The 25,473-nt window shown below is 39.2% G+C and overlaps 1 protein-coding gene across 1 annotated transcript in view; it reads left to right on the forward strand.

The window, feature by feature from the left end:
* LOC126267924 (uncharacterized) overlaps positions 1-14,943 on the forward strand; it is a 161,412-nt gene extending 146,469 nt beyond the window's left edge. Inside the window, exon 5 of the mRNA XM_049973233.1 lies at positions 14,684-14,943. Within this exon, the coding sequence (XP_049829190.1) occupies positions 14,684-14,943 (260 nt within the window). The remainder of the gene's footprint in view (positions 1-14,683) is intronic.
* Positions 14,944-25,473: the final 10,530 nt, after the last annotated feature.

Genomic DNA, 25,473 nt, shown 5'->3' on the forward strand with positions numbered 1-25,473 from the left:
GGGTGCACAGCTGTCATCATGTGTAGAATGTTTTGTGCTCTGGATGCACCCTGAAGAGGCAGCACGAGACGAGGCACCTAAAGCGGCTCGCTCCTGTAGTTTTCTGCCATGCATGGCGGTCGGCATTTGCAGGCGGCGTCGCCGTGTGTTGCATGGAACCATCACAGCTGATGATTGGGAGGGGAAGGAGTTCCCACCTCCATCACGGGGCTGCGCGGGGCGCCAGCGGTGTGAGTGCTAGCCATGATGGGGGCAGGCAGCGCTAGTAGTTTTCCCGTGTGGCTCCCAGGTGGGGACGCCGTCGGCTCACGTGATGTGTTGGAGTTCACACAGCCACTCCTAGGCGGTGCTGGTGAGGCACTGACACTTGCAGGTGTGCCACTCGTTGGCGCCGTCCGAACGTGGCTGTGTGAATATAGCCGATGCACGCTGTCAACGATCCGTAGGCACTGGTCCAAAGGTGCCATCGAGAGGGCGAGCATTTGGATGTCATATGGTAACTTAACTGACCAAGTGGTCCACAGGGTGGTGTCTTGGCAGGGTTTGCTGGTCAACTATTGAGCGCATTTGGTGCCACAGCTGAGATGGCGATCTGTCTTGAATTTGCTCGACATGGATTATATGCTGCAGCGTCTCATCCGTAGTGCATGCTAAACCTTCCCCAATAATTTTCTTCACTGAAATATATCATGGCGGAGGTGGTGGTGAATTAATTATATCACTCACCAGCTCGATCTCGTCGTGTAGATGAGTAATCAAACTGGAGTAACATGTGTCGTCTGAGATAACACAATTAAGTTCAAATACATGCTCAACTAGAGCAAACCAAGTGACAGGATTGTCATGATTGAATGGTGGCAATTTTTTGGGCTTCAACGGCTGTGCGACTGGAGACGAGGTGGGGACCTAGAAACTGGTATCCGGCTCGGAGCAAGATGCGACGTCTGGCATGGCAGCTGAAGGTGTGAAGCGATGCAGCACAATTGGCACAGAAGACACGTGGTGTGTTACCGGCACAGATGAAACAGCCAATGCTGTTGAAAACACGGAATGGTCCGAAATACGATCAGCGTATGTCGCAGTAGGTGTGGCAGGGGCAGCCGGTGCTGGTGGATCAAATGAATGGGTGATCTGGTCGTATTGCGTGGCCTGTGTGTTGTACGACGTAGGTAACACAAAATACACAACACATGATGCCTCTTCGATGTCTTGTTTGATGCGAACACTGTTGGGTGGCATTGTCACAACACAAGTGTCTGTCGTAAGCTGCGACTGTGGGGCATAACAATTCATAAGAGGCACAAATGTAGAATGTGGTGTAAACAGTAGTTGTGCTGGAGCAGTTCGTGAGAATTCACTCGCACTCACACAGGACAGCGGAATCGTAGGCACACTCGTGTTGTTGATCGGCCACATTGTTTATACACTGAGTTGTATCAGAATCACAGGAAAAAACAGAGGTTCGAGGTCACCATTGTGGTAGGTGGGTCGTTTGGGGTTTGTAGAACTGAAACCTACCACTTAATCGATTGAATACTTTTATTGTTGCTAGAAATAGTTACATGAAGTGACACATTGAAAATCCACAGTTGCTTGATTCGACAACATGGCGAACACTCCAATTAACAATTTTTCAAGGAAGTTAGTTCAAAGATGAGTCAGTCGATTGCTTGTGGTTGCTAACCACCACACCCCACAAGAATTCTGTAAACATAAATGTGCGACCAAAATTCTGATACCAAAATAATGGAACTTCTACAACTCAAACTTCAAAAAATGGAAAATAATTGATTTTTTCTGAAAACTATAGTTATAGAATATGTATGAGTGTAGTAACAGCAATGATACACAACTAACATAATCAACATACATTTTAACTGGCTCAATGAATAAAATTTGATTCTCATGAGTTCATTACCACAGTATACCTTCTAAATTCATATTCACAAAATTTTAAATTCAATTTCAAAGTTATTAGCAGTAGTACACAAAATAATAATTAAGTTTAAATCATGAGAATCATAACATTTACAGAGAAACAAATGCACAGGCATTTCCATTAAGCCATGTAGCAATTAAAATAAACAAAATTGAAATATATAAAACAGTTTTCAAGCATCTTCATAAGTAATAAAACATTATTATTATTAGCACATGTATTAACTATATCAAGGAGAATATGTGAAAAATTTCTACACAAAAGTATCAAAAGCCATATATTACTTTGAAAATTAACTCAAAAGTCAAAATAATTTAACTTGTGGGAGCAGCAACAGCACTCACCAGCAAGAGCAATGTTGTGGACTCTCTCTGATCGTTTAATGCACATTGTGCCTTTGTCATATCAGGATGTTCTGTGTATACTTATGTCAACAAAATCATTATTACTCTATATACGGGTTGAGTGTTGTGTATTCTATGCCCATCTGCATCAGAGTTTCTTTAAAGTAAATAGCTTTGCATTAACCATAGCAAGTAAATTAACTCACACTAATTAATTATGCAGTACTTTTCCAGTAGAATAATACAGAATCAGTAAAAAAGATCATTGGCAAACATAAAAGTAAAATTTAAATAACATATGAAATTATCATTATGTTTCATTTCCTTCAGATATGAGATTTTTAGGGAATGTCCCTCAATATAAAAATTGTTTATAGCAAAAAATAGTTTCACAAAATTTTCATTCTTGCTGTAAAATTTAGAAAATATAGTTTCAAATATCATTCTGAAGTTTATGTTTACACCTCACACTTTTTACATAGTCAGACCTTCAGACCTGTTTCACACATTTTGGTGGTATAGAACAGTAGTCAGTGATAGTACCCCAATATAAAACTTTTATCGTAAAAAGTGTTCTCAATTTACCATCCTCTCCTCCCCCCCCCCCCCCCCCCCCCCCCCCAGAACCACAGTAGCTACATAATGTATTGTCAAGACATTTCTGAACATAAACACTACTCCTTGATACAAATGAACAGGATAATCCTCAGAATGTGTTTCCCTACTACCTGACTGCTTTCATATTTTACATCAACAGCATTATCTCCCAGGTTGCTAATTGTGCCTGGGATGCACACAAGGTTTTCTTAGATTATGTGACTCTCAATCTAATCCAGATAACAATAGCTGTAGGAAACCCAGAAGTAAGATCAAAAGAAATACCCACCACATGTGACAGTATTAAAACCCTAGTGCTTAACTGGTGATGCATTCACAACAAAGAGGCAGAGTTTGAAATGCTCCTGAAAAGCAGATAAGCTCACAAAATACTAAACAGATAGTTGGCTGAAACATGCAACTGATAACTGTGAGATTTTTGGGGAAAATTGAAGTGTACATTGAAAGAACAGCCTAATGGGATATTGGGTTTGTGTATTTGTCATAGTAGACAAAAAACTCGAATCCACCGAGATACAAATTGAAGTTTCGTGTGAGTTTGTTTGGGAAAAACTCAGTTTCAAGGATGGGCATAAGTTGGAGATTGGATCCTTCTGTCACTGACCAGACTCATCTCCTGATATAACCAAAAACTTAAGAGAAAACCTCAGTTTGCTTGTTTGAAGTTTGATAGAGACTTGAATCAGTCAACAATCTCCTGGGAGATTACAGTTCTGTTAGTGATGAAAATACATTCTTCGAAACATTACTAAATTCCTTCTCTGAAAATGACCAAGAACAGATTATTCAGAACTGCACTCAAGATGGAAATATATTGGAACTAATGACAAAAAACAGATCTGACCTTTTGGAGGATGTCCACATTCAAACTGGTAACAAGGACAAAAATGCAGTTGTCACAACAATGATTACCAAAAGTTAACCAAAACAAGCATAAAAAAATCAGTAGTGTTATGTCACAGTGAAGAACTTGAGACTTTCAGCATGAGGTAGCAGCATGTGGAGGAACTAAAGCTCAAGTTTAAAATTATATTTGACCATTTACTGGATTGATATGTACCCAATACAACAGTTCATAATAGGAGGCACCCTCCATGGTATGCAATCACTATGAAGAAACTTCTAAAGATTTAGAGACTTCAGCATTAATAGGTGTAAAACAAAGTGTATGACTGTACATAGAGAGAGGTGTAGAATGAAACATGTTTGGCCATCAAGAGACCAATGTGTGAGCCTTAAATGGCTACCATAGCCAAATACTGTCAAATGCTCTTTCACAAATATCTATAGTTAAGTACTGCCTGAAAAAAGCTGCATACATATTCAATAGATGCTGATAAGTTGTCAAAGTGGTGCAAAGATTGACAACTTGCTTCAAATATTCAGAAATATAAAATCATGCACTTAACCAAACAAAGAAATGTAGTGTTCTATGGCTATAAATATAAATATCTGGATGTAACACTTTAGAGATATGAAATGTAATGATCACACAGACTCAGTTCTGGGTAAGGCAGGTGGTGGACTTTAGTTTATTGGTAGGATACTGGGAAAAGTGTAATCAGTCTACAAAGGAGATTGCTTGCAAATCACTTGTCTGATGCGTCCTAAAATATTTGCTCAAGCTTGTGGGACCTGTACCAAATACAAGTAAATGGGGAATATTGAACATTTATATAGAGAAGGGCAGCACAAATGGCCACAGGTTTGTTTGACCCATGGGAGAGTGTTACATGAATGCTGAAGAAACTGAACTGGCAGACTCTTGAAGATAGACATAGACTATCTGAACAACTACTAACAAAGTTTCAATAACTGGATTTTAATTATGACTCTAGAAATATGCTATAACCACATATGTCTTGCTCACTGAAGGATCATGAGGACAAGATCAGAATAATTACAGCATGCACAGAGACATTCAAACAATCATTCTTTTCCTTCTCCATACATGAATGAAATGGGAAGAAACCCTAATAATTGGTACCCTCTGCTATGCACTTCATGATGGTTTACAGAGTATAAATGTATATGAAGATATATCATTTTCAATAACATATCTCCCCTACCACAAATACTTCCTTTATATCTCACAAAGATCCTACTCAGCGTAATGCTGCAATGTAATTCTCAGCTAAAGAGCTTAATATTAAACAAAATATCTTCATCATAGTGAGTCATTATTCAGTTCATTATCAGTTGTAGTACATGGTCACAATATGTCAAAATGTTATCATCATCAATAAAGTTTACCTACAAAATTACTTACAGCTTTCATTTATTACAATTTACAAAGCTTGCCTTGTCTATGTGGTCTGATAAAGAGTTTTCTTTCTTAAATGCCATTCTTTGCACACTGTCAGTGGGGCAATTACTTAAAAGTTGTTAACATACATCTCAAAAGCTTCTTCTGCTCATAATCAGCTTTCGAAAATATTCTACATCTCCCATAATAATTCAAATGCTGACTGTAAATGTACAATATGACAGCAGTGACTACTCACTCTAACTCACATTACAATAACTTTTCTCTAGAAAATATTTTCAAACAGATTCAAATTCCAAAAAATATATTATAGCAGATCTCCTGATATAGCCAAAGTAAGACAGCCTAGAAATCAAAAAAAATACATGAAATAACACCATTTCTCCAAAACATCTTCATGTTAGTAAATGTATGACAAAAAATTCATCTCAATGTAGTATTGTATTTCTTAGACATATTCCAAAATTAGTTAAGGTAGCATCATAATTATGGAAGTATTCCCAACTGAGTGAGAGGGAGTATCCCAGTAACAGAGTTAAAGTGGTTAATTGCACATATATTTTATTCACAAAATGCAATACAATAGAACATCCACAATGTATCATAGCTTATAACTCCCTGACATATTTGACTAGGCCAAAGATGATCCTCTCCTCATTCGCCTGTGGAGCATGTCGCACCTCATGTTGCCACATAGCCACCCTGTCAGATTGCACAGCACTGAAGGAAAGGTGTGAGCTGCACTGTCATTTGGATGATCCAATGTGCACAGGTGTATGTGAGCAGCTGTGCCATGACTGGCTGAACTGCAGAGCACAGCTGTGCCATCTCTCGAAGTCATGTCACGTGTGGTGCTGGTGCTGTATAGATGGTAGTAAAACAGGTGGTGTGGAAGGCACCTGGTGTGTGGAGACAGGAGGGTGGAGAAGCAGTGGCAGTGTGTCACATGTGCAGCAGGATCCACCACAGCTTGACACAAGGAAATAGGCAGCAGTTGTGATAGGACCCTAGGACAGGTGATGGGGAGGGCATTACGTGTTGAAAGGCAGGATGATATGGAGACATATTCGAGGTCACTGGATAGTGTGTACCTGTGGATGAGGTGTGGGATGTAACATCAGCTGTCAAAGCAACTTCATTGTGGGCTCCGTGGCACAGATCATTACTGACCAATTTGATGGTGATGCTATCAGGGTTAAAGTCTCTGAGATTTAGCCTACAATGACAGATAGTACTGTGTTGGGGCTGGCCATTCACGCAATTGGTAGTGTGCTGGCACCTTTGTCAGTGTTTATGGAATTCAGGGTGACGTTCTCCTGGAGAACCCGTGGTGGTTTTGGGCAGTTAATTGAAATGGTCATTGGTCTGTCACTGATCAGAATATCGAACATACATGTACCTCTCTTAAGAACTTTGAAGGGTCCTGTGTGTGGTGGCTCTAGTGTACATCAGATTTTTGTACAGACTCCCTGGGCACTGAGTGCAGAGTCAGAGGAGGCACATCTTTCATTCACTCAACAAGTGCCAAAAATCCGTGTGCTTGGGGTCTTAGGTGGGTGAATGAATTCAGTGGAAAGTAACAGTGATTTACTGTATGGTATTTTGATGAGGGACACTTACAGATCCCATTTGAAGGTGGTTCAGACACCAAGTTGCACTCACAAGAAAGCTTCAGTCCACCATCTGCTGTGGCACAATGATCAACTTTGAGAGCCCTGTGCCACTGTTTGAATAACCCATTACTCTGACACTGACAGGCTTTAATGTGGTTACATTTGATTCCACAAAAATTCCAACTCTAACATGTGGACTTGATTGGTAATTATTGTGTTTGGCATGCAGGAGCACACTGTCCGTGTTTCTAGAAAGGTGTACGGATTGGCATTTGCCACCCACTGGAAAGTTGTGTCTATCATTGACAGTAAATAGGTGAATCTATCTGATTCTGGTAGAATGCCAATGAGATCAGTATCTTCATGGCAGAAGTGGGCATTTGCAGTTTCAGATGAACCTAATGGTGGTTGTGCTTGTCTTCTGACTTCACTGCTTTTTTACAGTATGTGTGCCTGTGTCCAGGTGCAGCAGTCCACCTTGATGATGGGGCACACAAAGCATTCCATAATGAGGTGTTTGTGATTCTGACACCTGGGAGGAGTTGGTCAAAAACTGCATAACACATTGTTTGTGTAACTAATGGCAAAATCCTATTAAGGGACACATCACACAGGATTGGCATTTCAGTCTTGGAACAGTGTGTTGTTCAATTTGGAGGTTGATATTATTGTTGCACATCAACTCCACAATACAAGTGTCATTGCACTGGTCAGTTCCATTGGCTCATCAGTGCCATTGGCTCATCATAAGTAGTCAGCAATGAGATTGTCAGCTTCATGCAGGTGTTGTATATCTGTAGTGTACTGGGTGATAAGATCCAGGTGTCGGTAGTATCAGGTGTTGACATCCTTCAATAGATGCCACATCACATCAACTATGGTCTCTAAACACTAGCAAATTATGGCATATGGTATGTTCATGGAAGTATCTCACCAATTTGTAAAATGCAAACAGTTCTAAGATTGACCAATTGACTTGAGAGGATATAAGTTTCTGTGAGAAGAATTGGAAGGGCGGTGCCTCCCCAGCCACTAGTTGATCCTCAACTGTGCCAGACATGGTGTCGCTTGTGTTTTTGGTAATTGTGAGTTGTATGTTTTGAACAGAGCGGGCCAATGTGATCGTATGTGCAAGGCAATCGTTAGAAAGTTTGAAAGCATCTTACATCTCTGAAGTCAACTCTTCCTTTTCCCATGGTTGTTAGATTTTGATAGCTCACTGGTGAGGGGTGACTGTAGAACCACAGATTTACTGGTGGTAAAAGTGCAGAGTCCTTAAGAATTGACAAAGCTCAATAGTTCTGGGGCAGGGAAGCAGTCTGAAAGTGTCAGCTTGTTCCATGATTGGTCTGATCCCTGCAGAATGAACTATGGTCCTGTGAAAGGTAATTTCTGCTTTATGTAACTGTGATTAGTCCTTGTTGATCACCACATCTCTGTCATCTAAGGAAGTGATAACTTGTTCAATGTTTTGGCCACAGTTTTCAGGGATAGCTGAAAATGAGGATATTATCCAAATAGTCATAACAGAAACCGAATCCAAAAAGTATCCCATCAGTGAAGTACTGTTATCTCTGATGCAATGGAGGCAGTTGGTATAGTGTTGTTCTCTGCAGGTGTGGTGCCACGTGCAGCCTGCCAGTCACAGCCTGTGCTACAGGTGGTGACATAACTGTTGGTCGTCCTTAACTCCACTCAGGGTGTTTCAGATTGGGAGGGGGGGGGGGGGGGGGCAGATGGCCAAGTGTACTGTGATGGTAGTGTGTCTTTGTGATTTATACAGTGCCTACATTGTAGTACCATGAACATTTTATCCACAAGAACCAAATGTTTTTCCAGAGGTTCAGTTTCACTTGATATCACTGCCAGTTGTAGTTGTGTCAGAAGTTTAATGATCCTGAACATCCAAAGGGCATCATGCAACATGAGGTTGTAGTCTAGCCATTACCTGTGCAAGTATGTCATCAGTAGCTGTGCCTCTGTTGAATCTGGCTGAAAAGTTGATGGTGAGACAGTATAAGAGAGAGATATAATGAAGAGCAGCTACTGACAGAGATTCAGTGTGGGATGCAATTATTGTATGACTGCAAAACTTAGTAGATATTCCAATGTGTTAATGTGGAACCAATTTATGGTGGAAAAAATTAGTTCCAATTTTGGATATCTGGTACTGTGAATGCAAGAAATATGTATAGAAATGTTTGCATATGTAATGGATTAGGAACAGGATGAGAGAAAAAAAGGTTAAACAAGTGGAAAAGGCATAATGTTCATTTTATTTTGAACTTACACTTACACAATTTGTTCAGTATGGGCATCAGAGGTGTTGATGAGATGCAGCGTCCATAAAACAATGTGATCAACAGTTGCTTACAGGTGTGTTCCTGTTGAGATCAGGTAGGGACGAAATATGTCCCTGGTAAATGCATTCTTTCAGAAATCCCCAGAGTGAAAAGTCACATTGATTCAGCTTAGGAGATCCTCCAGGCCATGCATCTGGAATACCTCTGGAGGTAACAAATTTGTAGTAATCTTGTACTCTTACAAAGCAGGAATCACATGTTGTACAAGAAGGTCTTGATAACGTTCAGACATTATGGCATACCAGGCTATGCAAGGGTTAAACTGTATTATTTGTTTCAATCATGAAATTAACATATATAGTTATTCAAACAATACTTTTGACAAAACTGTTAATTACTTTGGAATTAATTAAGGGCTGGTTTTGCTAACATGCTTCTGACTAGATCCAAATAGATACTTTAAGATAACTAGTAATTCATCTTCCAAATGTTTATAATTAGCATAGAATTTATATTTCTTTATATGTTAACAATAGAGCTTGAGTTATAAACAATTACTGATTTTGCCCTATAATGAAAGTATTAACTAGAAATAGTCAAAATAAATTAGAAAATCAGTTACATGAACCATGGACCTTGCCGTTGGTGGGGAGGCTTGCGTGCCTCAGCGATACAGATGGCCGTACCGTAGGTGCAACCACAATGGAGGGGTATCTGTTGAGAGGCCAGACAAACGTGTGGTTCCTGAAGAGGGGCAGCAGCCTTTTCAGTAGTTGCGGGGGCAACAGTCTGGATGATTGACTGATCTGGCCTTGCAACATTAACTAAAACGGCGTTGCTGTGCTGGTACTGCGAACGGCTGAAAGCAAGGGGAAACTACAGCCGTAATTTTTCCCGAGGACATGCAGCTTTACTGTATGATTAAATGATGATGGCATCCTCTTGGGTAAAATATTCCGGAGGTAAAATAGTCCCCCATTCGGATCTCCGGGCGGGGACTACTCAGGAGGATGTCGTTATCAGGAGAAAGAAAACTGGCGTTCTACGGATCGGAGCGTGGAATGTCAGATCCCTTAATCGGGCAAGTAGGTTAGAAAATTTAAAAAGGGAAATGGATAGGTTAAAGTTAGATATAGTGGGAATCAGTGAAATTCGGTGGCAGGAGGAACAAGACTTCTGGTCAGGTGATTACAGGGTTATAAACACAAAATCAAATAGGGGTAATGCAGGAGTAGGTTTAATAATGAATAGGAAAATAGGAATGCGGGTAAGCTACTACAAACAGCATAGTGAACGCATTATTGTGGCCAAGATAGATACGAAGCCCACACCTACTACAGTAGTACAAGTTTATATGCCAACTAGCTCTGTAGATGACGAAGAAATTGAAGAAATGTATGATGAAATAAAAGAAATTATTCAGATAGTGGAGGGAGACGAAAATTTAATAGTAATGGGTGACTGGAATTCGAGTGTAGGAAAAGGGAGAGAAGGAAACATAGTAGGTGAATATGGATAGGGGCTAAGAAATGAAAGAGGAAGCCGCCTAGTAGAATTTTGTACAGAGCACAACTTAGTCATAGGTAACACTTGGTTTAAGAATCATGAAAGAAGGTTGTATACGTGGAAGAACCCTGGAGATACTAAAAGGTATCAGATAGATTATATAATGGTAAGACAGAGATTTAGGAACCAGGTTTTAAGTTGTAAGACATTTCCAGGGGCAGATGTGGACTCTGACCACAATCTATTGGTTATGACCTGTAGATTAAAACTGAAGAAACTGCAAAAATGTGGGAAATTAAGGAGATGGGACCTGGATAAACTGAAAGAACCAGAGGTTGTACAGAGTTTCAGGGAGAGCATAAGGGAACAATTGACAGGAATAGGGGAAAGAAATACAGTAGAAGAAGAATGGGTAGCTCTGAGGGATGAAGTAGTGAAGGCAGCAGAGGATAAAGTAGGTAAAAAGACGAGGGCTGCTAGAAATCCTTGGGTAACAGAAGAAATATTGAATTTAATTGATGAAAGGAGAAAATATAAAAATGCAGTAAATGAAGCAGGCAAAAAGGAATACAAACAAATCAAAAATGAGATCGACAGGAAGTACAAAATGGCTAAACAGGGATGGCTAGAGGACAAATGTAAGGATGTAGAAGCTTATCTCACTAGGGGTAAGATAGATACTGCGTACAGGAAAATTAGAGAGACCTTTGGAGAGAAGAGAACCACGTGTATGAATATCAAGAGCTCAGATGGCAACCCAGTTCTAAGCAAAGAAGGGAAGGCAGAAAGGTGGAAGGAGTATATAGAAGGTTTATACAAGGGTGATGTACTTGAGGACAATATTATGGACATGGAAGAGGATGTAGATGAAGACGAAATTGGTGATACGATACTGCGTGAAGAGTTTGACAGAGCACTGAAAGACCTGAGTCGAAACAAGGCCCCAGGAGTAGACAACATTCCATTAGAACTACTGACGGCCTTGGGAGAGCCAGTCATGACAAAACTCTACCAGCTGGTGAGCAAGATGTATGAGACAGGCGAAATACCCTCAGACTTCAAGAAGAATATAATAATTCCAATCCCAAAGAAAGCAGGTGCCGACAGATGTGAAAATTACCGAACTATCAGTTTAATAAGTCACAGCTGCAAAATACTAACGCGAATTCTTTACAGACGAATGGAAAAACTTGTAGATGCGGACCTCGGGGAGGATCAGTTTGGATTCCGTCGAAATGTTGGAACACGTGAGGCAATACTGACCTTACGACTTATCTTAGAAGAAAGATTAAGAAAAGGCAAACCTACGTTTCTAGCATTTGTAGACTTAGAGAAAGCTTTTGACAATGTTGACTGGAATACTCTTTTTCAAATTCTAAAGGTGGCAGGGGTAAAATACAGGGAGCGAAAGGCTATTTACAATTTGTACAGAAACCAGATGGCAGTCATAAGAGTCGAGGGGCATGAAAGGGAAGCAGTGGTTGGAAAAGGAGTGAGACAGGGTTGTAGCCTCTCCCCGATGTTATTCAATCTGTATATTAAGCAAGCAGTAAAGGAAACAAAAGAAAAATTTGGAGTAGGTATTAAAATTCATGGAGACGAAGTAAAAACTTTGAGGTTCGCCGATGACATTGTAATTCTGTCAGAGACGGCAAAGGACTTGGAAGAGCAGTTGAACGGTATGGACAGTGTCTTGAAAGGAGGATATAAGATGAACATCAACAAAAGCAAAACGAGGATAATGGAATGTAGTCCAATTAAATCGGGTGATGCTGAGGGAATTAGATTAGGAAATGAGACACTTAAAGTAGTAAAGGAGTTTTGCTATTTAGGAAGTAAAATAACTGATGATGGTCGAAGTAGAGAGGATATAAAATGTAGACTGGCAATGGCAAGGAAAGCGTTTCTGAAGAAGAGAAATTTGTTAACATCGAATATAGATTTAAGTGTCAGGAAGTCATTTCTGAAAATATTTGTTTGGAGTGTAGCCATGTATGGAAGTGAAACATGGACGATAACTAGTTTGGACAAGAAGAGAATAGAAGCTTTCGAAATGTGGTGCTACAGAAGAATGCTGAAGATAAGGTGGATAGATCACGTAACTAATGAGGAGGTATTGAATAGGATTGGGGAGAAGAGAAGTTTGTGGCACAACTTGACTAGAAGAAGGGATCGGTTGGTAGGACATGTTTTGAGGCATCAAGGGATCACAAATTTAGCATTGGAGGGCAGTGTGGAGGGTAAAAATCGTAGAGGGAGACCGAGAGATGAGTACACTAAGCAGATTCAGAAGGATGTAGGTTGCAGTAGGTACTGGGAGATGAAGAAGCTTGCACAGGATAGAGTAGCATGGAGAGCTGCATCAAACCAGTCTCAGGACTGAAGACCACAACAACAACAACAACAACAACATAAAACTAAGCACAAAATTAGATCTGGTGTTACATTCTTTAAAACTGAGGGCCAACCTTTCTCTTTTATGAAAATGCAGATTATATTCATGTATGTTAATGGTAATTAGTTAAAACTGAAAAAACAAATTTAAATAGGCAGATGGCAAAACAAGAGGGGAATTAAAATGCCCCAGCTTGCTTTGTCACAACAATATGAGTACTTTTATAAAAGGATGCAGAGAGGTCGATCTACAGCAGAATGTTTCTAAAATAATAAATGAGGCAGGGAAATGGTTTAAGGCTAATGCTTTGATTATAAATAAGGGAAAAACGGTATCAATGGATTTTAGTACTATTGGAATAAAGTTAGAGGTAGCAAAAAAGCTGAATTAGATAATTATGTTATTGCACAAGATCCATGCACAAAATTTCTAGGCATGTGAGTGAATGAACACTTGAGATGGGCAATCATGTAGAATCTTTGAATAAAATACCAAGGAAATACTGTTATTTGGTAAGAATGCTTCAGGAATGCTGCAGGATTGAATCATTGTTTTGTGTCTATTATACTTATATGCACAGCTTGCTTAGATAAGGTGTGATCCTCTGGGAAAATGCATTATGGCAAAACGAACTTTCAAATTCCAAAAATGACCTGTCAGAATAATTAAAGGACTGCCATGCAGATAAAAAAAATTAACTTCAAACACAAACTGGAATCAGATTTTTCTTGACAACTTCTTCCGCTTGAAGGAATTTTTAAATGTATGATATAATTTGTGTGTGTGTGTGTGTGTGTGTGTGTGTGTGTGTGTGTGTGTGTGTGTGTGTTTGTGTGTGAGGTGCAAGGGGGGGGGGGGGGTGAGGGGAGAGAGGAAGAGAGGGGAGGGGGGGGGGGGGTTGAACATACTTAACCATAAATCAATCTACGTTTTAAAATTGTAACTAAAGGTAATCATGCAAATGGCCTTCATGTTGTCATATTTTGGTACACATTGATGAATCAAGTGATTCGAGGAACTGCTGGAATATACCAACAATGTCCTTACCTTACTATGTACTGAAGTAAAATTAATGAATTGGCACAGATACGGGCATTTTTCCATTCATTTGCCTTCGAATTATGTGAGGAAATCACATAGTATGAAAGTCACATCCATTTATAAACTAGAGGCATGAAGCAAATTCCACGCCAAAAAAATTCTGGAATATTTATGCACTCAGGTAAGCAGCACATGCTTACAAGAGATAATTTGTCAGGCTGATCTCAATTTGTTGTGTTAATTGCTTCATAATGATGTAAATTGTTGGTACACACTAGTAAGTAAATCCAATGCTACTTTGACTATGAATCTTTTTCTCTACTCTGTTAGCATACTGATAGGTCTTTTTTCCTAGTGTGCTAATGTCTCTGTAATCTTTATTTATAACTGTTTATGAGTTTATGAGATTGGAGCACCTCTAGATTTTCATGATATTTATTCACTAAACTGACAATTCCTTTTCCTGGGTCTCACTTCATAAGTGGTGATTAGTTTTAAAGCTGGAAATATGCTCATGATACAGTAATAAATCAGCACATATTTTATTTAGACTGATTGAAATTTTGCAAATATATGACAGTTAATAGAATGCAGTGGAGGAACCTTAATGTATCTCTACTTGCAAAGACAAAAATTATACCAAGTTTCTTATTTACAGATACTCTGAGTAAGGGCGTGGTTCGGCTTCCTATTCATATTGAAGAAGGAGCACCAAACCCTCTCACGTTCTCACTAACAATGACAAGCAAGGATGAATGTGAAATTCGCACATACCAAGTATGTATAAGGGAGATACAGTCAGACCATGATTTGTTTGATGAGCCCACATTAAAGCAACTTTCTAAAGCAAAATCTATTAACCATGACATAAAATCAAAACATGCATCTGGCAAGAGTATATCTCGCCACAGAAACTGACTTTTTGTGCTGTATTATGGATATAAATAAAATTAATTTTGTTTAAGAAAATCATATACTTTATTTCATGCAAGTAATGGAAGTCTGCAAATACACTGAAAATATTTAATTTTCCTTAAGTCACATAATTAGAAACATATGTGGTCACTAACAAATTTCAGCTTTAATGCACATGCTACTGAATAAGAAATTCAGGTCGGGTACATGAAATAACACCCATTTAGCAGTAGTTCATTTATTCACCTAAACACATGCAAGGTCACAAAAAACTAAACATGGTGTAACAGCCCAAAGACAATGCTCATAGTCCAAAGACGATGCTCAGAGTCCAAAGACAAACACATATAGATGCTGGTGTTGACCTCATCAGTGCCACACTACTATTATAGTGAAGAAGCTGTGGAACAAGTTAATAGGAGAGAATGACATGGTGGACCAGGAAAACGGCCATGGAACTGACTTCTATCATCTTGGCTACAAGAGTTAACAGATCATACACATTAATTGACAGTGTTTGCTAAATACTGTAGCTCATCAAAGTTATCTGTTGGGAGTTGGACTGGTAGCAGCCATACCATTGCTTTAGCTCCATGGTCCAGAAAACACATATTCTTTAAATTATAATGGGAACCTCCTTTTAGAGAGGATCCACGTGAGGTACTACAGGTAAAGTGAGTGAGAATATGTGTGCATAACAGAACACCTTATTTCTTGATAGCTTTACACAAAATGTGTGCCCATACTACAATAGCTCAGAACAAAATAACTTCTAAGAAGTCCTGGAGCACCACTGCGACCCTGATCAGGGAATAGCCCCTTTGCTAGCTGATGAGTTTTTACAGATCCTCAGACCCCCACCCCACATGTAGTACAGAGCATTGGCATGGCAGAGGGGACAAGGGGAAGGGGGGGAGGGAAAGGGGGGGGGGGGTTGATGACTCTGCCTTGACCTCCTCTTACACAGGTGCATGCAACCAGCTGCGTTGTGGTTGGCTGCATAAGCACAGCACACCTGGAGTGCTTCTCATTGTGTCGAGTGGATGGACCTAGATGTGGTTGCTGCCAGTCAGTAGAGATGATATTGCACAATGTGAGGGAGAAGTCAGTATGGTCATTGTAAGATAATTGATATGCTGGTGAGAATTTTGCTATATTAAAGTTTCAGATGTTGAAGGCCAGATTCATCCAGGATGACTTTGGCTGGTGTAGATGGAGCTGAAAGGAAAGCCTTCAAGGACAACTTGACACTCATCAACAAATGGATGGGTGGTGACAGATAAATGATGATTTTTCTCATGGAATCTAGTGGTCAGGGTGAGCTTCTATCCAACAACGGGAAAGAGACAATGTAGGAAATGTGTGTATCGGTAATGTTAGACTCTTGTTGCAACATGGTGACATTCAAACATTCCTAATTCTGTAATAATTCAGTGGTTCAACAAAGCACAAATACAAAAATTCCAGCCTAATTATGGCACTGAGATGCATCTACTGGAATATTCATGTTGTATCTATATCTAAAAAACTATAGTAGTTAGATGTCAACAGTAGATTAATATTATTGCGTCAATCAATGAAAATTAATAACTGCTGAATGCCACATTTTATCTTAAGAAACAGGGATGATAACCTAGCACTATAGCCTCACATTTACACCTATTTTGTTTATTGAAATATTATTATTTTTATATCTTCATTGATTAAATGTATCAAAATATTGAACCTGCCTCACAGTTACACTGCAAATGAGTGTAGCAGGCAAGTCTCTCATCATACCTATTTTCCTTCACATGTAATGTCAACTGGAAATATTACTTTGCAATCCAATTTCAAAACCTTTCCAACAGCAAACCTGACACTGAAGTCTGCCTTGATCAGTTCTGAACATGATCCCAACTTGATCCACTACCACTACCTCAAAATCATCCATTACAAGCCTTCCAAGAATTCCCCACATCCAGCATTGCTTCACAACCCTTCTTCAGGTCCTTACAACAGGTTCTACATTCCCTAAAAACAGATGACTCCATCAGGACCTGCCACCATTGTACTTGATTGAAAGGACTATGTTAGTGACGATCTACACTATCTGTCTGACACCTTCACATACAGTATCTGCCATCAAGATCACATCTCTGTGATTCAATCTGACCTGCAGTCCCTCCTTAAAACTCCAGCCCCCTCACAAGGACTAACATCTCAATCCACTGAACATCTCACCTCACCCAAACTGTGCACTGTCACCTTTCGCCTTCTTCTTAACATCAACAAATCCAATCATCCTGGTCATATTACAATTGCTGTTTTCAAAGCACCCACCAAATGTATATCTGCCTTAGTTGATCAGTACCTGCAATGCACTGTACAAAAACTCCCCTCCTACACCAAAGATACAAACCATTTCCTAGATTGTCTCAAACCAGTGCCCTTCCCGCTCCCACCACACACCTTGCTTATCACCATTAATTTCACCTCATTCTATACCAACATTCCCCACATACATGGCCCATCTGCTGCTGAACATTTCCTCAGTCAGTGCCCACCTGATTCCAAACCTATGATGTCCTTCCTACTCATCTTAGTCAACTTTATACTTACGAATAAATACTTCACCTTTGAGGGACATACATACAAACAGATCAGGGGTGTGGTCATGTATACTGGGATGGCTCCTTCCTATGCTAACCTTTTCACGGGTAGCTTGGAGGGGGCTTTCATGGGGCCCGTAAGTCCTCAGCCTCTAGTTTGGTTTAGATACATTAATGACATCATTACCATTGGACTTATGGTGAGGCTGACCTGTTAAAATTCCCAGAATCTCTGAATACCTTCTCCCAAATAAATTTTACATGGTCCTATTCCAAATACCCTGCCACTTTCCTTGATGTTGATCTTGTCACGATCCAAGGCCAGCTACACACTTCTGTCCACCGACTAATAAACAACAGTACTTACATTTTGACAATTGCCATCCTTGCCACGTCAAATGTTCCCCCCCCCCCCCCCCCCCCCCCCCACCACACAGACTTGGCATTCAAGGCACATGTACCTGTTTGCATGTAGACTCTTCATAGCATTGCACTCCCACTCTCACCTCAGCCTTCAATGGACGTAATTACCCCACTAGCCTTTCAGAAACAGATTTCCCAGGCCATCACATCTAATCCTGGTACTGCTGATCCCTCCAAAAAACAACTTTGAGCACACTACTGGTCACTCAGTGTTATTCTGGTCTGGAATTTATTAATCAGCTACTTCGACAAGATCGTGACTTCCTAAAATCATGCCCAGAAATAACGTCCATTCAACCTGACGTTTAACCTACCACATCTAGAATAGCTTTCTACTGCCCTTGCAATCACAAGAAGATTCTTGTCTGATCCTATGCTCCTTTTGATTCCATCTCTCTACCCTATGGCTTCTACCCCTGTCACCATCCCCACTGCAAGATTTGACCTATGCTCCCATCTACCACCACCTATACCAGCCCTGTAATTGACAAGACATGTACTATCATAGGGATAGCCACCTGTTAAATGAAACCTGCCATATACCAGCTGTTATGAACACACTGTGCAGCCCTTTACATCGGTGTGGCTACAACCAAATTATCAGTCAGGATGAATGAGTATAGGCAGAGGATGTATGATTGCAACACACAATATCGTGTTGCAGAGCATGCTCTACAACATCACAGTCGTGACCTTGGAGCCTGCTTCACTGCATGCGCCATCTGTATCCTTCCCCAAGACACCCGGGAGAACTCTGTAGGTGGGAACTAGTGCTACAACACGTCCTTGGTTCTTACCATCAACATGCCCTTAATCTACTGTCTCAGCACTTCACAGTACCTACTCCTTTCTCACCCTGTTTTATTATTATTATTTTTATTATTTTCGATTATTCCCATTTAAGAGAGCGTTTGAACTTGAATTCCTTTATGATGAATGTTTATGTTTTTTTCTGAGCCCAAATTTTCTTCATGTGTTCACTGTGTTGTTTCTTTCGCTCCGCTATCCATTTGCATCCTGGTCTCTTCTGTGTTGTGGTGTCAAATTTATGTTTTTTGATGATGTTCCTAAATTCCGTTCTATTTTCTGCATCGTTTACTGTTACGTGTGTGCTTGTCTTAGGTCCTCTTCAACTTCTTTTATCCATTTTGTTTTTCCCCTGCCTGAGTTGATGACTTTAAGAATTCGCTTTGAAATTCTGTTTTCATTCATCCTGTGGATATGTCCGTAGAACTGCATTCTTCTTTTCCTTATTGTATCTGTGACCTTGTCTGTGTATTTATATAATTCTGATGTTGGTCTCTTCTTCCAGATTCCTTGCTCTTGTATCGGGCCAAAAATTTTCCTGAGAATTTTCCTTTCTTTTTTCTCTATTTCTTTGATTTTAGTTTGCCCACCTAATTGTGTTGTTTCATATGCAACAGTGCCTCCAGAAGTACAACAGTGTTGTAGTGCCTTAATTTTGTGTTAATGGATATGGACGTTTTGTTATAATAGTTCCATGTGAGTTTATATGCTTTCTGTAGTTTTTTATTCTTTCCTCATTGGCCTTTAGGTTGATCCCTGATGGCTGCATGATTTCTCCCAGGTACTTAAAATGTGGTATCTATTTTAGTTTTATACATCTTTCATTTTCTTACCTGCCTATTTTTTGCTGTCTCTTTTCCACCTCTGTTACATACAATGAACTTTGCTTTTCACTCTTATTTACTCAGACAGTATGTTTTAACAGTAATCTGTGTTTTGCATATCATCCTGCCTTCCATCTCAGCTCTCAAGTTTTCAAATCTTGTCTAGTGCAGTCTCCAACAACCAATCTTTTTTTTCTCATCCCCCCCAGTAAGTCTTCCCCGACTCGTGGTTCTGACTTTTCTGAATGCATCTCAAAGCACTACATATCCCCATCCTCAGATCGAACATGGTATTTTATACATAACCATTATGTAAATTAATATTTTACCTAGCAACAATCCACATTTCAAAAGTAATCATTTACTACATAAGTTTCTATACACAATTTCTTTTTTTTTCATAAATTCTTGTACTCTATAGAGCAGGCTTCCAATTGTTGTCTTTTCACTAATTCTTTACTCTACTTTGTTTTTAGAACATAAGCCTCTATTTATGATTTCATTCCACATTACTCTTACTTATGAATGGTGAGGACTCTTCAGCTCCAATTGTAAATTCCAAGTGTCATAGACACTTAAATATTTCATCCTTTATTCTAATTTTTTGTACTATTTTTCCTCAGCACCAACTAGTATCACTAGTCATAGTAGTTTGTATTTTGGAGGAACTCTGGGCAAATGAAAGTATTCTTTCCAACACTCATGAAACATAATAATGCTAGTGATATATATAATTCAAACTTACCAGAATAATCCCTATAAAATGTGGACTTCTGTCATGATACTGTCGATTTTCCCATTAGGAACAGTACCTATATCTTCCATGTGGGTTGATCCTATGAGTACCCTTCTCCTTCTGTTTCGACAAGTACATACCTTTTTAATTCATATTTTCCTGTGGTATAGGTCAAGCCCCTTCTTGGTGTCCCTTCTGTGCAGTATAGGTCACCCTTTCTTAGGTCTGCCTATCTGCTTTTTATATCCAATAAATGCTGGGTGCACCCTCCTTTATGAGTACGCCTCTTAGTTCCTTGCCCTCGTATACATCTTTATGTACACTATAATTAAATACTTTCTGATAAAATGAAAAATCTACTTCACACTTTACACTTGCTTCTTAATACATTTCATACCCTAGAGTCCTCCTTTACTCATCAGCTTCTAACCATGCCAATCTACTCTATTTAATATATTTTACTCAAGCGAAAAGAGTCCCATGATCACCCTACAATTCAAATTCATCAGAATATTTGTTAGATTGACCTCTCTGGCTTATGTTCTCTTTCCTTACTCATGCTACCTACTTAGGTACACTCAATGTAAAATTATCATAGTTTTTATATACTTATGTACCTATGCGATATAGAATCATCATTGTCCTTATACATATATTTCCTAAAAATATATATTAATAAATATCTACATGATAATTTTCTCAAGTAACTAAGCGATGTACTCGTAGAGCTGTCACAATAAACAACCATGTGTGCATATATCTCTACGTGCACATTCTTTCCCCCTACAACACTTGATGGTTCTTATATCGGTTTTATCTGTACTTCCATTGTTTGCATCTTCATGTTTCATTGTGTGTATGCATAAGTGTGTCTGTGTATCCTGATTCTTTGGCTACTTACATGAAATAAGTTGAAGGTTATTGGAAACCATGGAAAATAAGGAGAGCATCAGTGATAGAAGTATATGAGTATGTAAAGAGGGAAAGATAGACTGTTATTCAGATGAGAAGTAAGAAGGGAAAAACTAGAAATGGTTGCTAAGATTGAAGAAGAGAAAAGCCCTAAAGACAGGAAACCCCCCCCCCCCCCCTCCTTCCCCAGGATCCTTGAGTGAGAGGCCAGAGGAAACATGGTGTTAAATGTCTCCTACAGAATGCAGAATGGACATTCTCCATCTTCACCTTTTAAGCCCCCAAAGAAAACTTCTAGCAACCCCTATGGAATGGCAAATGGTGAAGAATCAGTCACACTTGTCTGTGAGTGTCATTTGGAAGGAGTGGTGTGTGCTCTGTGTTAGCCATGTTTGTAATTACAAAACCCACCCCTTTTAAAAACTAATATAAACCCTCCCCTACACATCACATCTAGTAAAGGTAAAATTATGTATCATGTTATCACAATTATGTAATGATTCATACAAAATTCCATTTTCTATTAATCTAATATTCTTTGCAGTTTATTAATCTGCACCCAGGTTTGCATAGATCAACTGGATAAGAGATTACTTTCAAAGAATAGCTTAGACAAAAATAAGACCTCACCATGCGCTGATGGCAGGATTTATGACCAATGTTGACCAGAGCGGAGCATGAAGGCGACTCAAATGCTTATTGGGCACAATCCTATAACAATTGAGTAATGGGGACACAGACTGTTCTGGATGTAATTGCAGATATATCAAATCACAGTCCAACTGCTTCTAAGGAGCATATTATAAAAAACAGTAATAGGTGCCTCAGTCCTGACTCGATAGAACAACAAAATTTATTGAGTTGATGACATACTGTGGAACAGAAGTCAACGTGACACATTTGTGACCACCAATTGTGATGCAGTCACTTATTGCCATTACTAATAGAAGCAGTGTGGCCTTGATATCAGTGACTCACAGCAGCCATTGCCTGTCAGCCAAGTTAAGAAAAGGATGCAGAAGCAAAGAGGAAACTGAACAGCTTATGTGTCTCATACCTGAGTTGTGCTTCATGGCTGGACTTACTGAAGAAATGAGAAATTATTTTAGAGTGATGAAAGATATTGCAACATACACACGTTTAATAGCAAATCAAAGACAGGCATCACTGTAAACTTTTATCAACAGAGTAATGTCAAATAATTGAGCAAAATCTTTGTTAGAAGACTGGGGTCTTGATTTGGAGCCATCAACAGAAGAACTCACAATAAGAGTCATCAAGAATGAAGAAATAATTTTTGGTGGTAACAAGATGGCTCCTGGCACCCCACTGGCTGAATGGAGCAGTGCACAATCCTCTAACAACTGAGGATGACTCAATCACATACCAGGATCATCGGATAATGTTATCATACTTCCACAATGTCTTTCTAAAGGTAGATAATAGGATAGTATAAGAATTCAAGAATAGATTACAGAATAGTTTAAGATTTGAAGGGTATTTGGTGCAGGAAAAAATAGCAGAGAAGAAACACTGAAAACAACTAGGGATCTGATGGTCGTCACTCCGCCCATTAACACAGAATGTTAATGTCGCTGGGAGATATACAACTTTATGTCTTTTACATTGTATTTTCCTCTTTCTGATCCTGTTATAGGATCTACTAAAAGTATGGCTTTGGGATGTATTACCACTTGTGCTTGGTAAGGTCCTTCATACTTTTGGAAAAATTTATGAGTCTCCTTCTTCAAGGCAAAGCTCTGAAGATGCTGTTTTAGAAGAACTAGGTCATTGACCTTGTACTGAGGTTTGATAGCCATCTCATTATGTTTACCCCCTCACTGTTGTGCTTTGTCAACTAGATTTTTAGAAACTATTTCCTGTTTAAGTTGATAATCTGCAGTAGGTTGTTCATGCCAAATGAAACATTTAATAAGTGGTTCTCCTATAAAAGGTTTGCCTATTACTTCTAAAGGTGTTACCCAGTTGATAATTGTGGTAGTTCGTTTAAAATAAGTTCAAAGTCTTTGATCTTTGTTGTCCATAATGTATGTTTTTCATGGCAGAAGGTGCAGCATAATTTCCCAATCTCTTTCATTACTCATTCACATGGATTTGAAGATTGGTTATAGTTGTATGTTAATACTTGACAAATATCATCCAATGCTAGAAATTCTTTAAATTCATTACTGACAAATTGTGGCCCATTATCAGAGAGAAATCATTTTGGTTTGCCTACCTCGAGAAAGTATTGTTGCAGACAGGGTATCACAGTTGTTGTATTTGCTTTCTTAATACGATACAACTTAACGTACTTCAACCAACACTCTATGAGGAAAAAAATTTGCAACACTCCTTCCTTTCCTTTCAGAAGTGATCCAAAGAAATCCACTGCTGTAAGATTGTGTAATGTCTTAGGAATGATTGGATACATTTTGTATGTAATATGAGTGTTGCTCTCTTTCACCTTCTGACAGATTTTACAAGTCCTAATTAAAGATGCCCTAGCTTCTTAAAATAATAGAACTTATTCATATGAGCTATACATTTCTTTATCCCAAAGTGTCCATATCCAGTATGAACATACCACACAATCTCATCCTCCATTAACTTCGGAATGCATAAATGCCAACGTTGCAATATTATACTGTCTCTCCAAAACAACTTGTTCTCTACAACCTTCTCTTTCTCTGCTAGATTAGGAGGTAAAGACTTCCTAACACAAATAGCAAATATTTCTGTAAAGTAGTGATCATGATGGATGTTGTCAGTTATTCTTTGTGCCACCCTGGTGTGTGGATATTCAGTTCTCATAAAATTAATTGCAAAAATTACACCGGGTCCTTCGGTACATTTTAATTCATCCATGGCCTACAGGTAACCTTGACAAAGCATCAGGTACAATATTCTCAGAACCTTTTACGTACTGTATCCTAATGTCATATTCCTGCAGGGGTAACCACCATCGCCTTAATCTACTATGCAACAATCGACTATTCATTAAAAAGGATAGCACTTGCTGGTCCATTTATACATGGTTGGTTGGTTTGGGGAAGGAGACCAGACAGCAAGGTCATCGGTCTCATCGGATTAGGGAAGGACGGGGAAGGAAGTCGGACGTGCCCTTTGAAAGGAACCATCCCAACATTTGCCTGGAGCGATTTAGGGAAATCACAGAAAACCTAAATCAGGATGGCCGGACGTGGGATTGAACCATCGTCCTCCCGAATGCGAGTCCAGCATCTAACCACTGCGCCACCTTGCTCAGTTTATATATATGGATTTCTGACCCCCATATTAGTGTTTGGAATTTTTGGATACTCCATACTATTGCCAATGGTTCTTTTCCAGTGGCTATGTGGTTTAATTCATGTTTATTAAGACTATGGCTAACAAAGGCTATAGATCTGTGATTTACCACTCCCCTTGGAATAGTTCTGCTGCAATCCCATAATCAGACCCATCGGTTGCTATTTTAAATGGTTTGTCCATACTCGGATGATGCAGTATATGTGCTTTCACAGGTGCTCTTTTTACATTTTCAAATGCCGCATTTGTCTCTTGTTCCCAAACTCACAGTATTCCCTTTCTTAACAAACATAAAATTCATGGGTTGTTCAGCTCTTGACATCGTATAGATCACCTACAGTATCTGTCTATCCCAATGAATTCCTTCAATTGTCTTATAGTTTTAGGTGGTGGACACTCCTTAATGCCCTTTATGTATTCTGGATCTGGTCTAATTCCTTGCTCTTCTACGATATGCCCTAAGAAGTTAAGTTCTTGCCTCGTAAAGTGCAATTTAGACAATGTTACTGTAATACCTTTTTCTTTCAACCTTTTCAGAGTTTTGTTCAAGGTCAGGCAATGCTCTTCCCAGGTAGATGAGATTACAAGTATATCATCTACGTATATTATTAAATCCTTTAACAATTCCCTTCTTAACGCCTCATCCATGGCATGTATAAACACAGTTACTGAAATATTTAGCCTGAATGGCAACACATTAAAATGATACAATTCCTAATCAAATAGAAATGAGGTACATTTCTTTGATTCGTGATGTAACCGAATTTGCCAATATCAAGCAGTCAGGTACATCGTGCTGAAAAATTGTGCGTTCTCAAATTTGGACAACAACTCATCAATATGACTTACCTGAGATGGTCAGTCAACTTTCCTTGCTGGTTAGCTTGATGCTGCAACCTTCTTTTCCCCTCGTCTCCAAAAGTTTAGTTGC

Source organism: Schistocerca gregaria, chromosome 4 (assembly GCF_023897955.1).
Source record: "Schistocerca gregaria isolate iqSchGreg1 chromosome 4, iqSchGreg1.2, whole genome shotgun sequence".
NCBI lineage: Eukaryota > Metazoa > Arthropoda > Insecta > Orthoptera > Acrididae > Schistocerca > Schistocerca gregaria.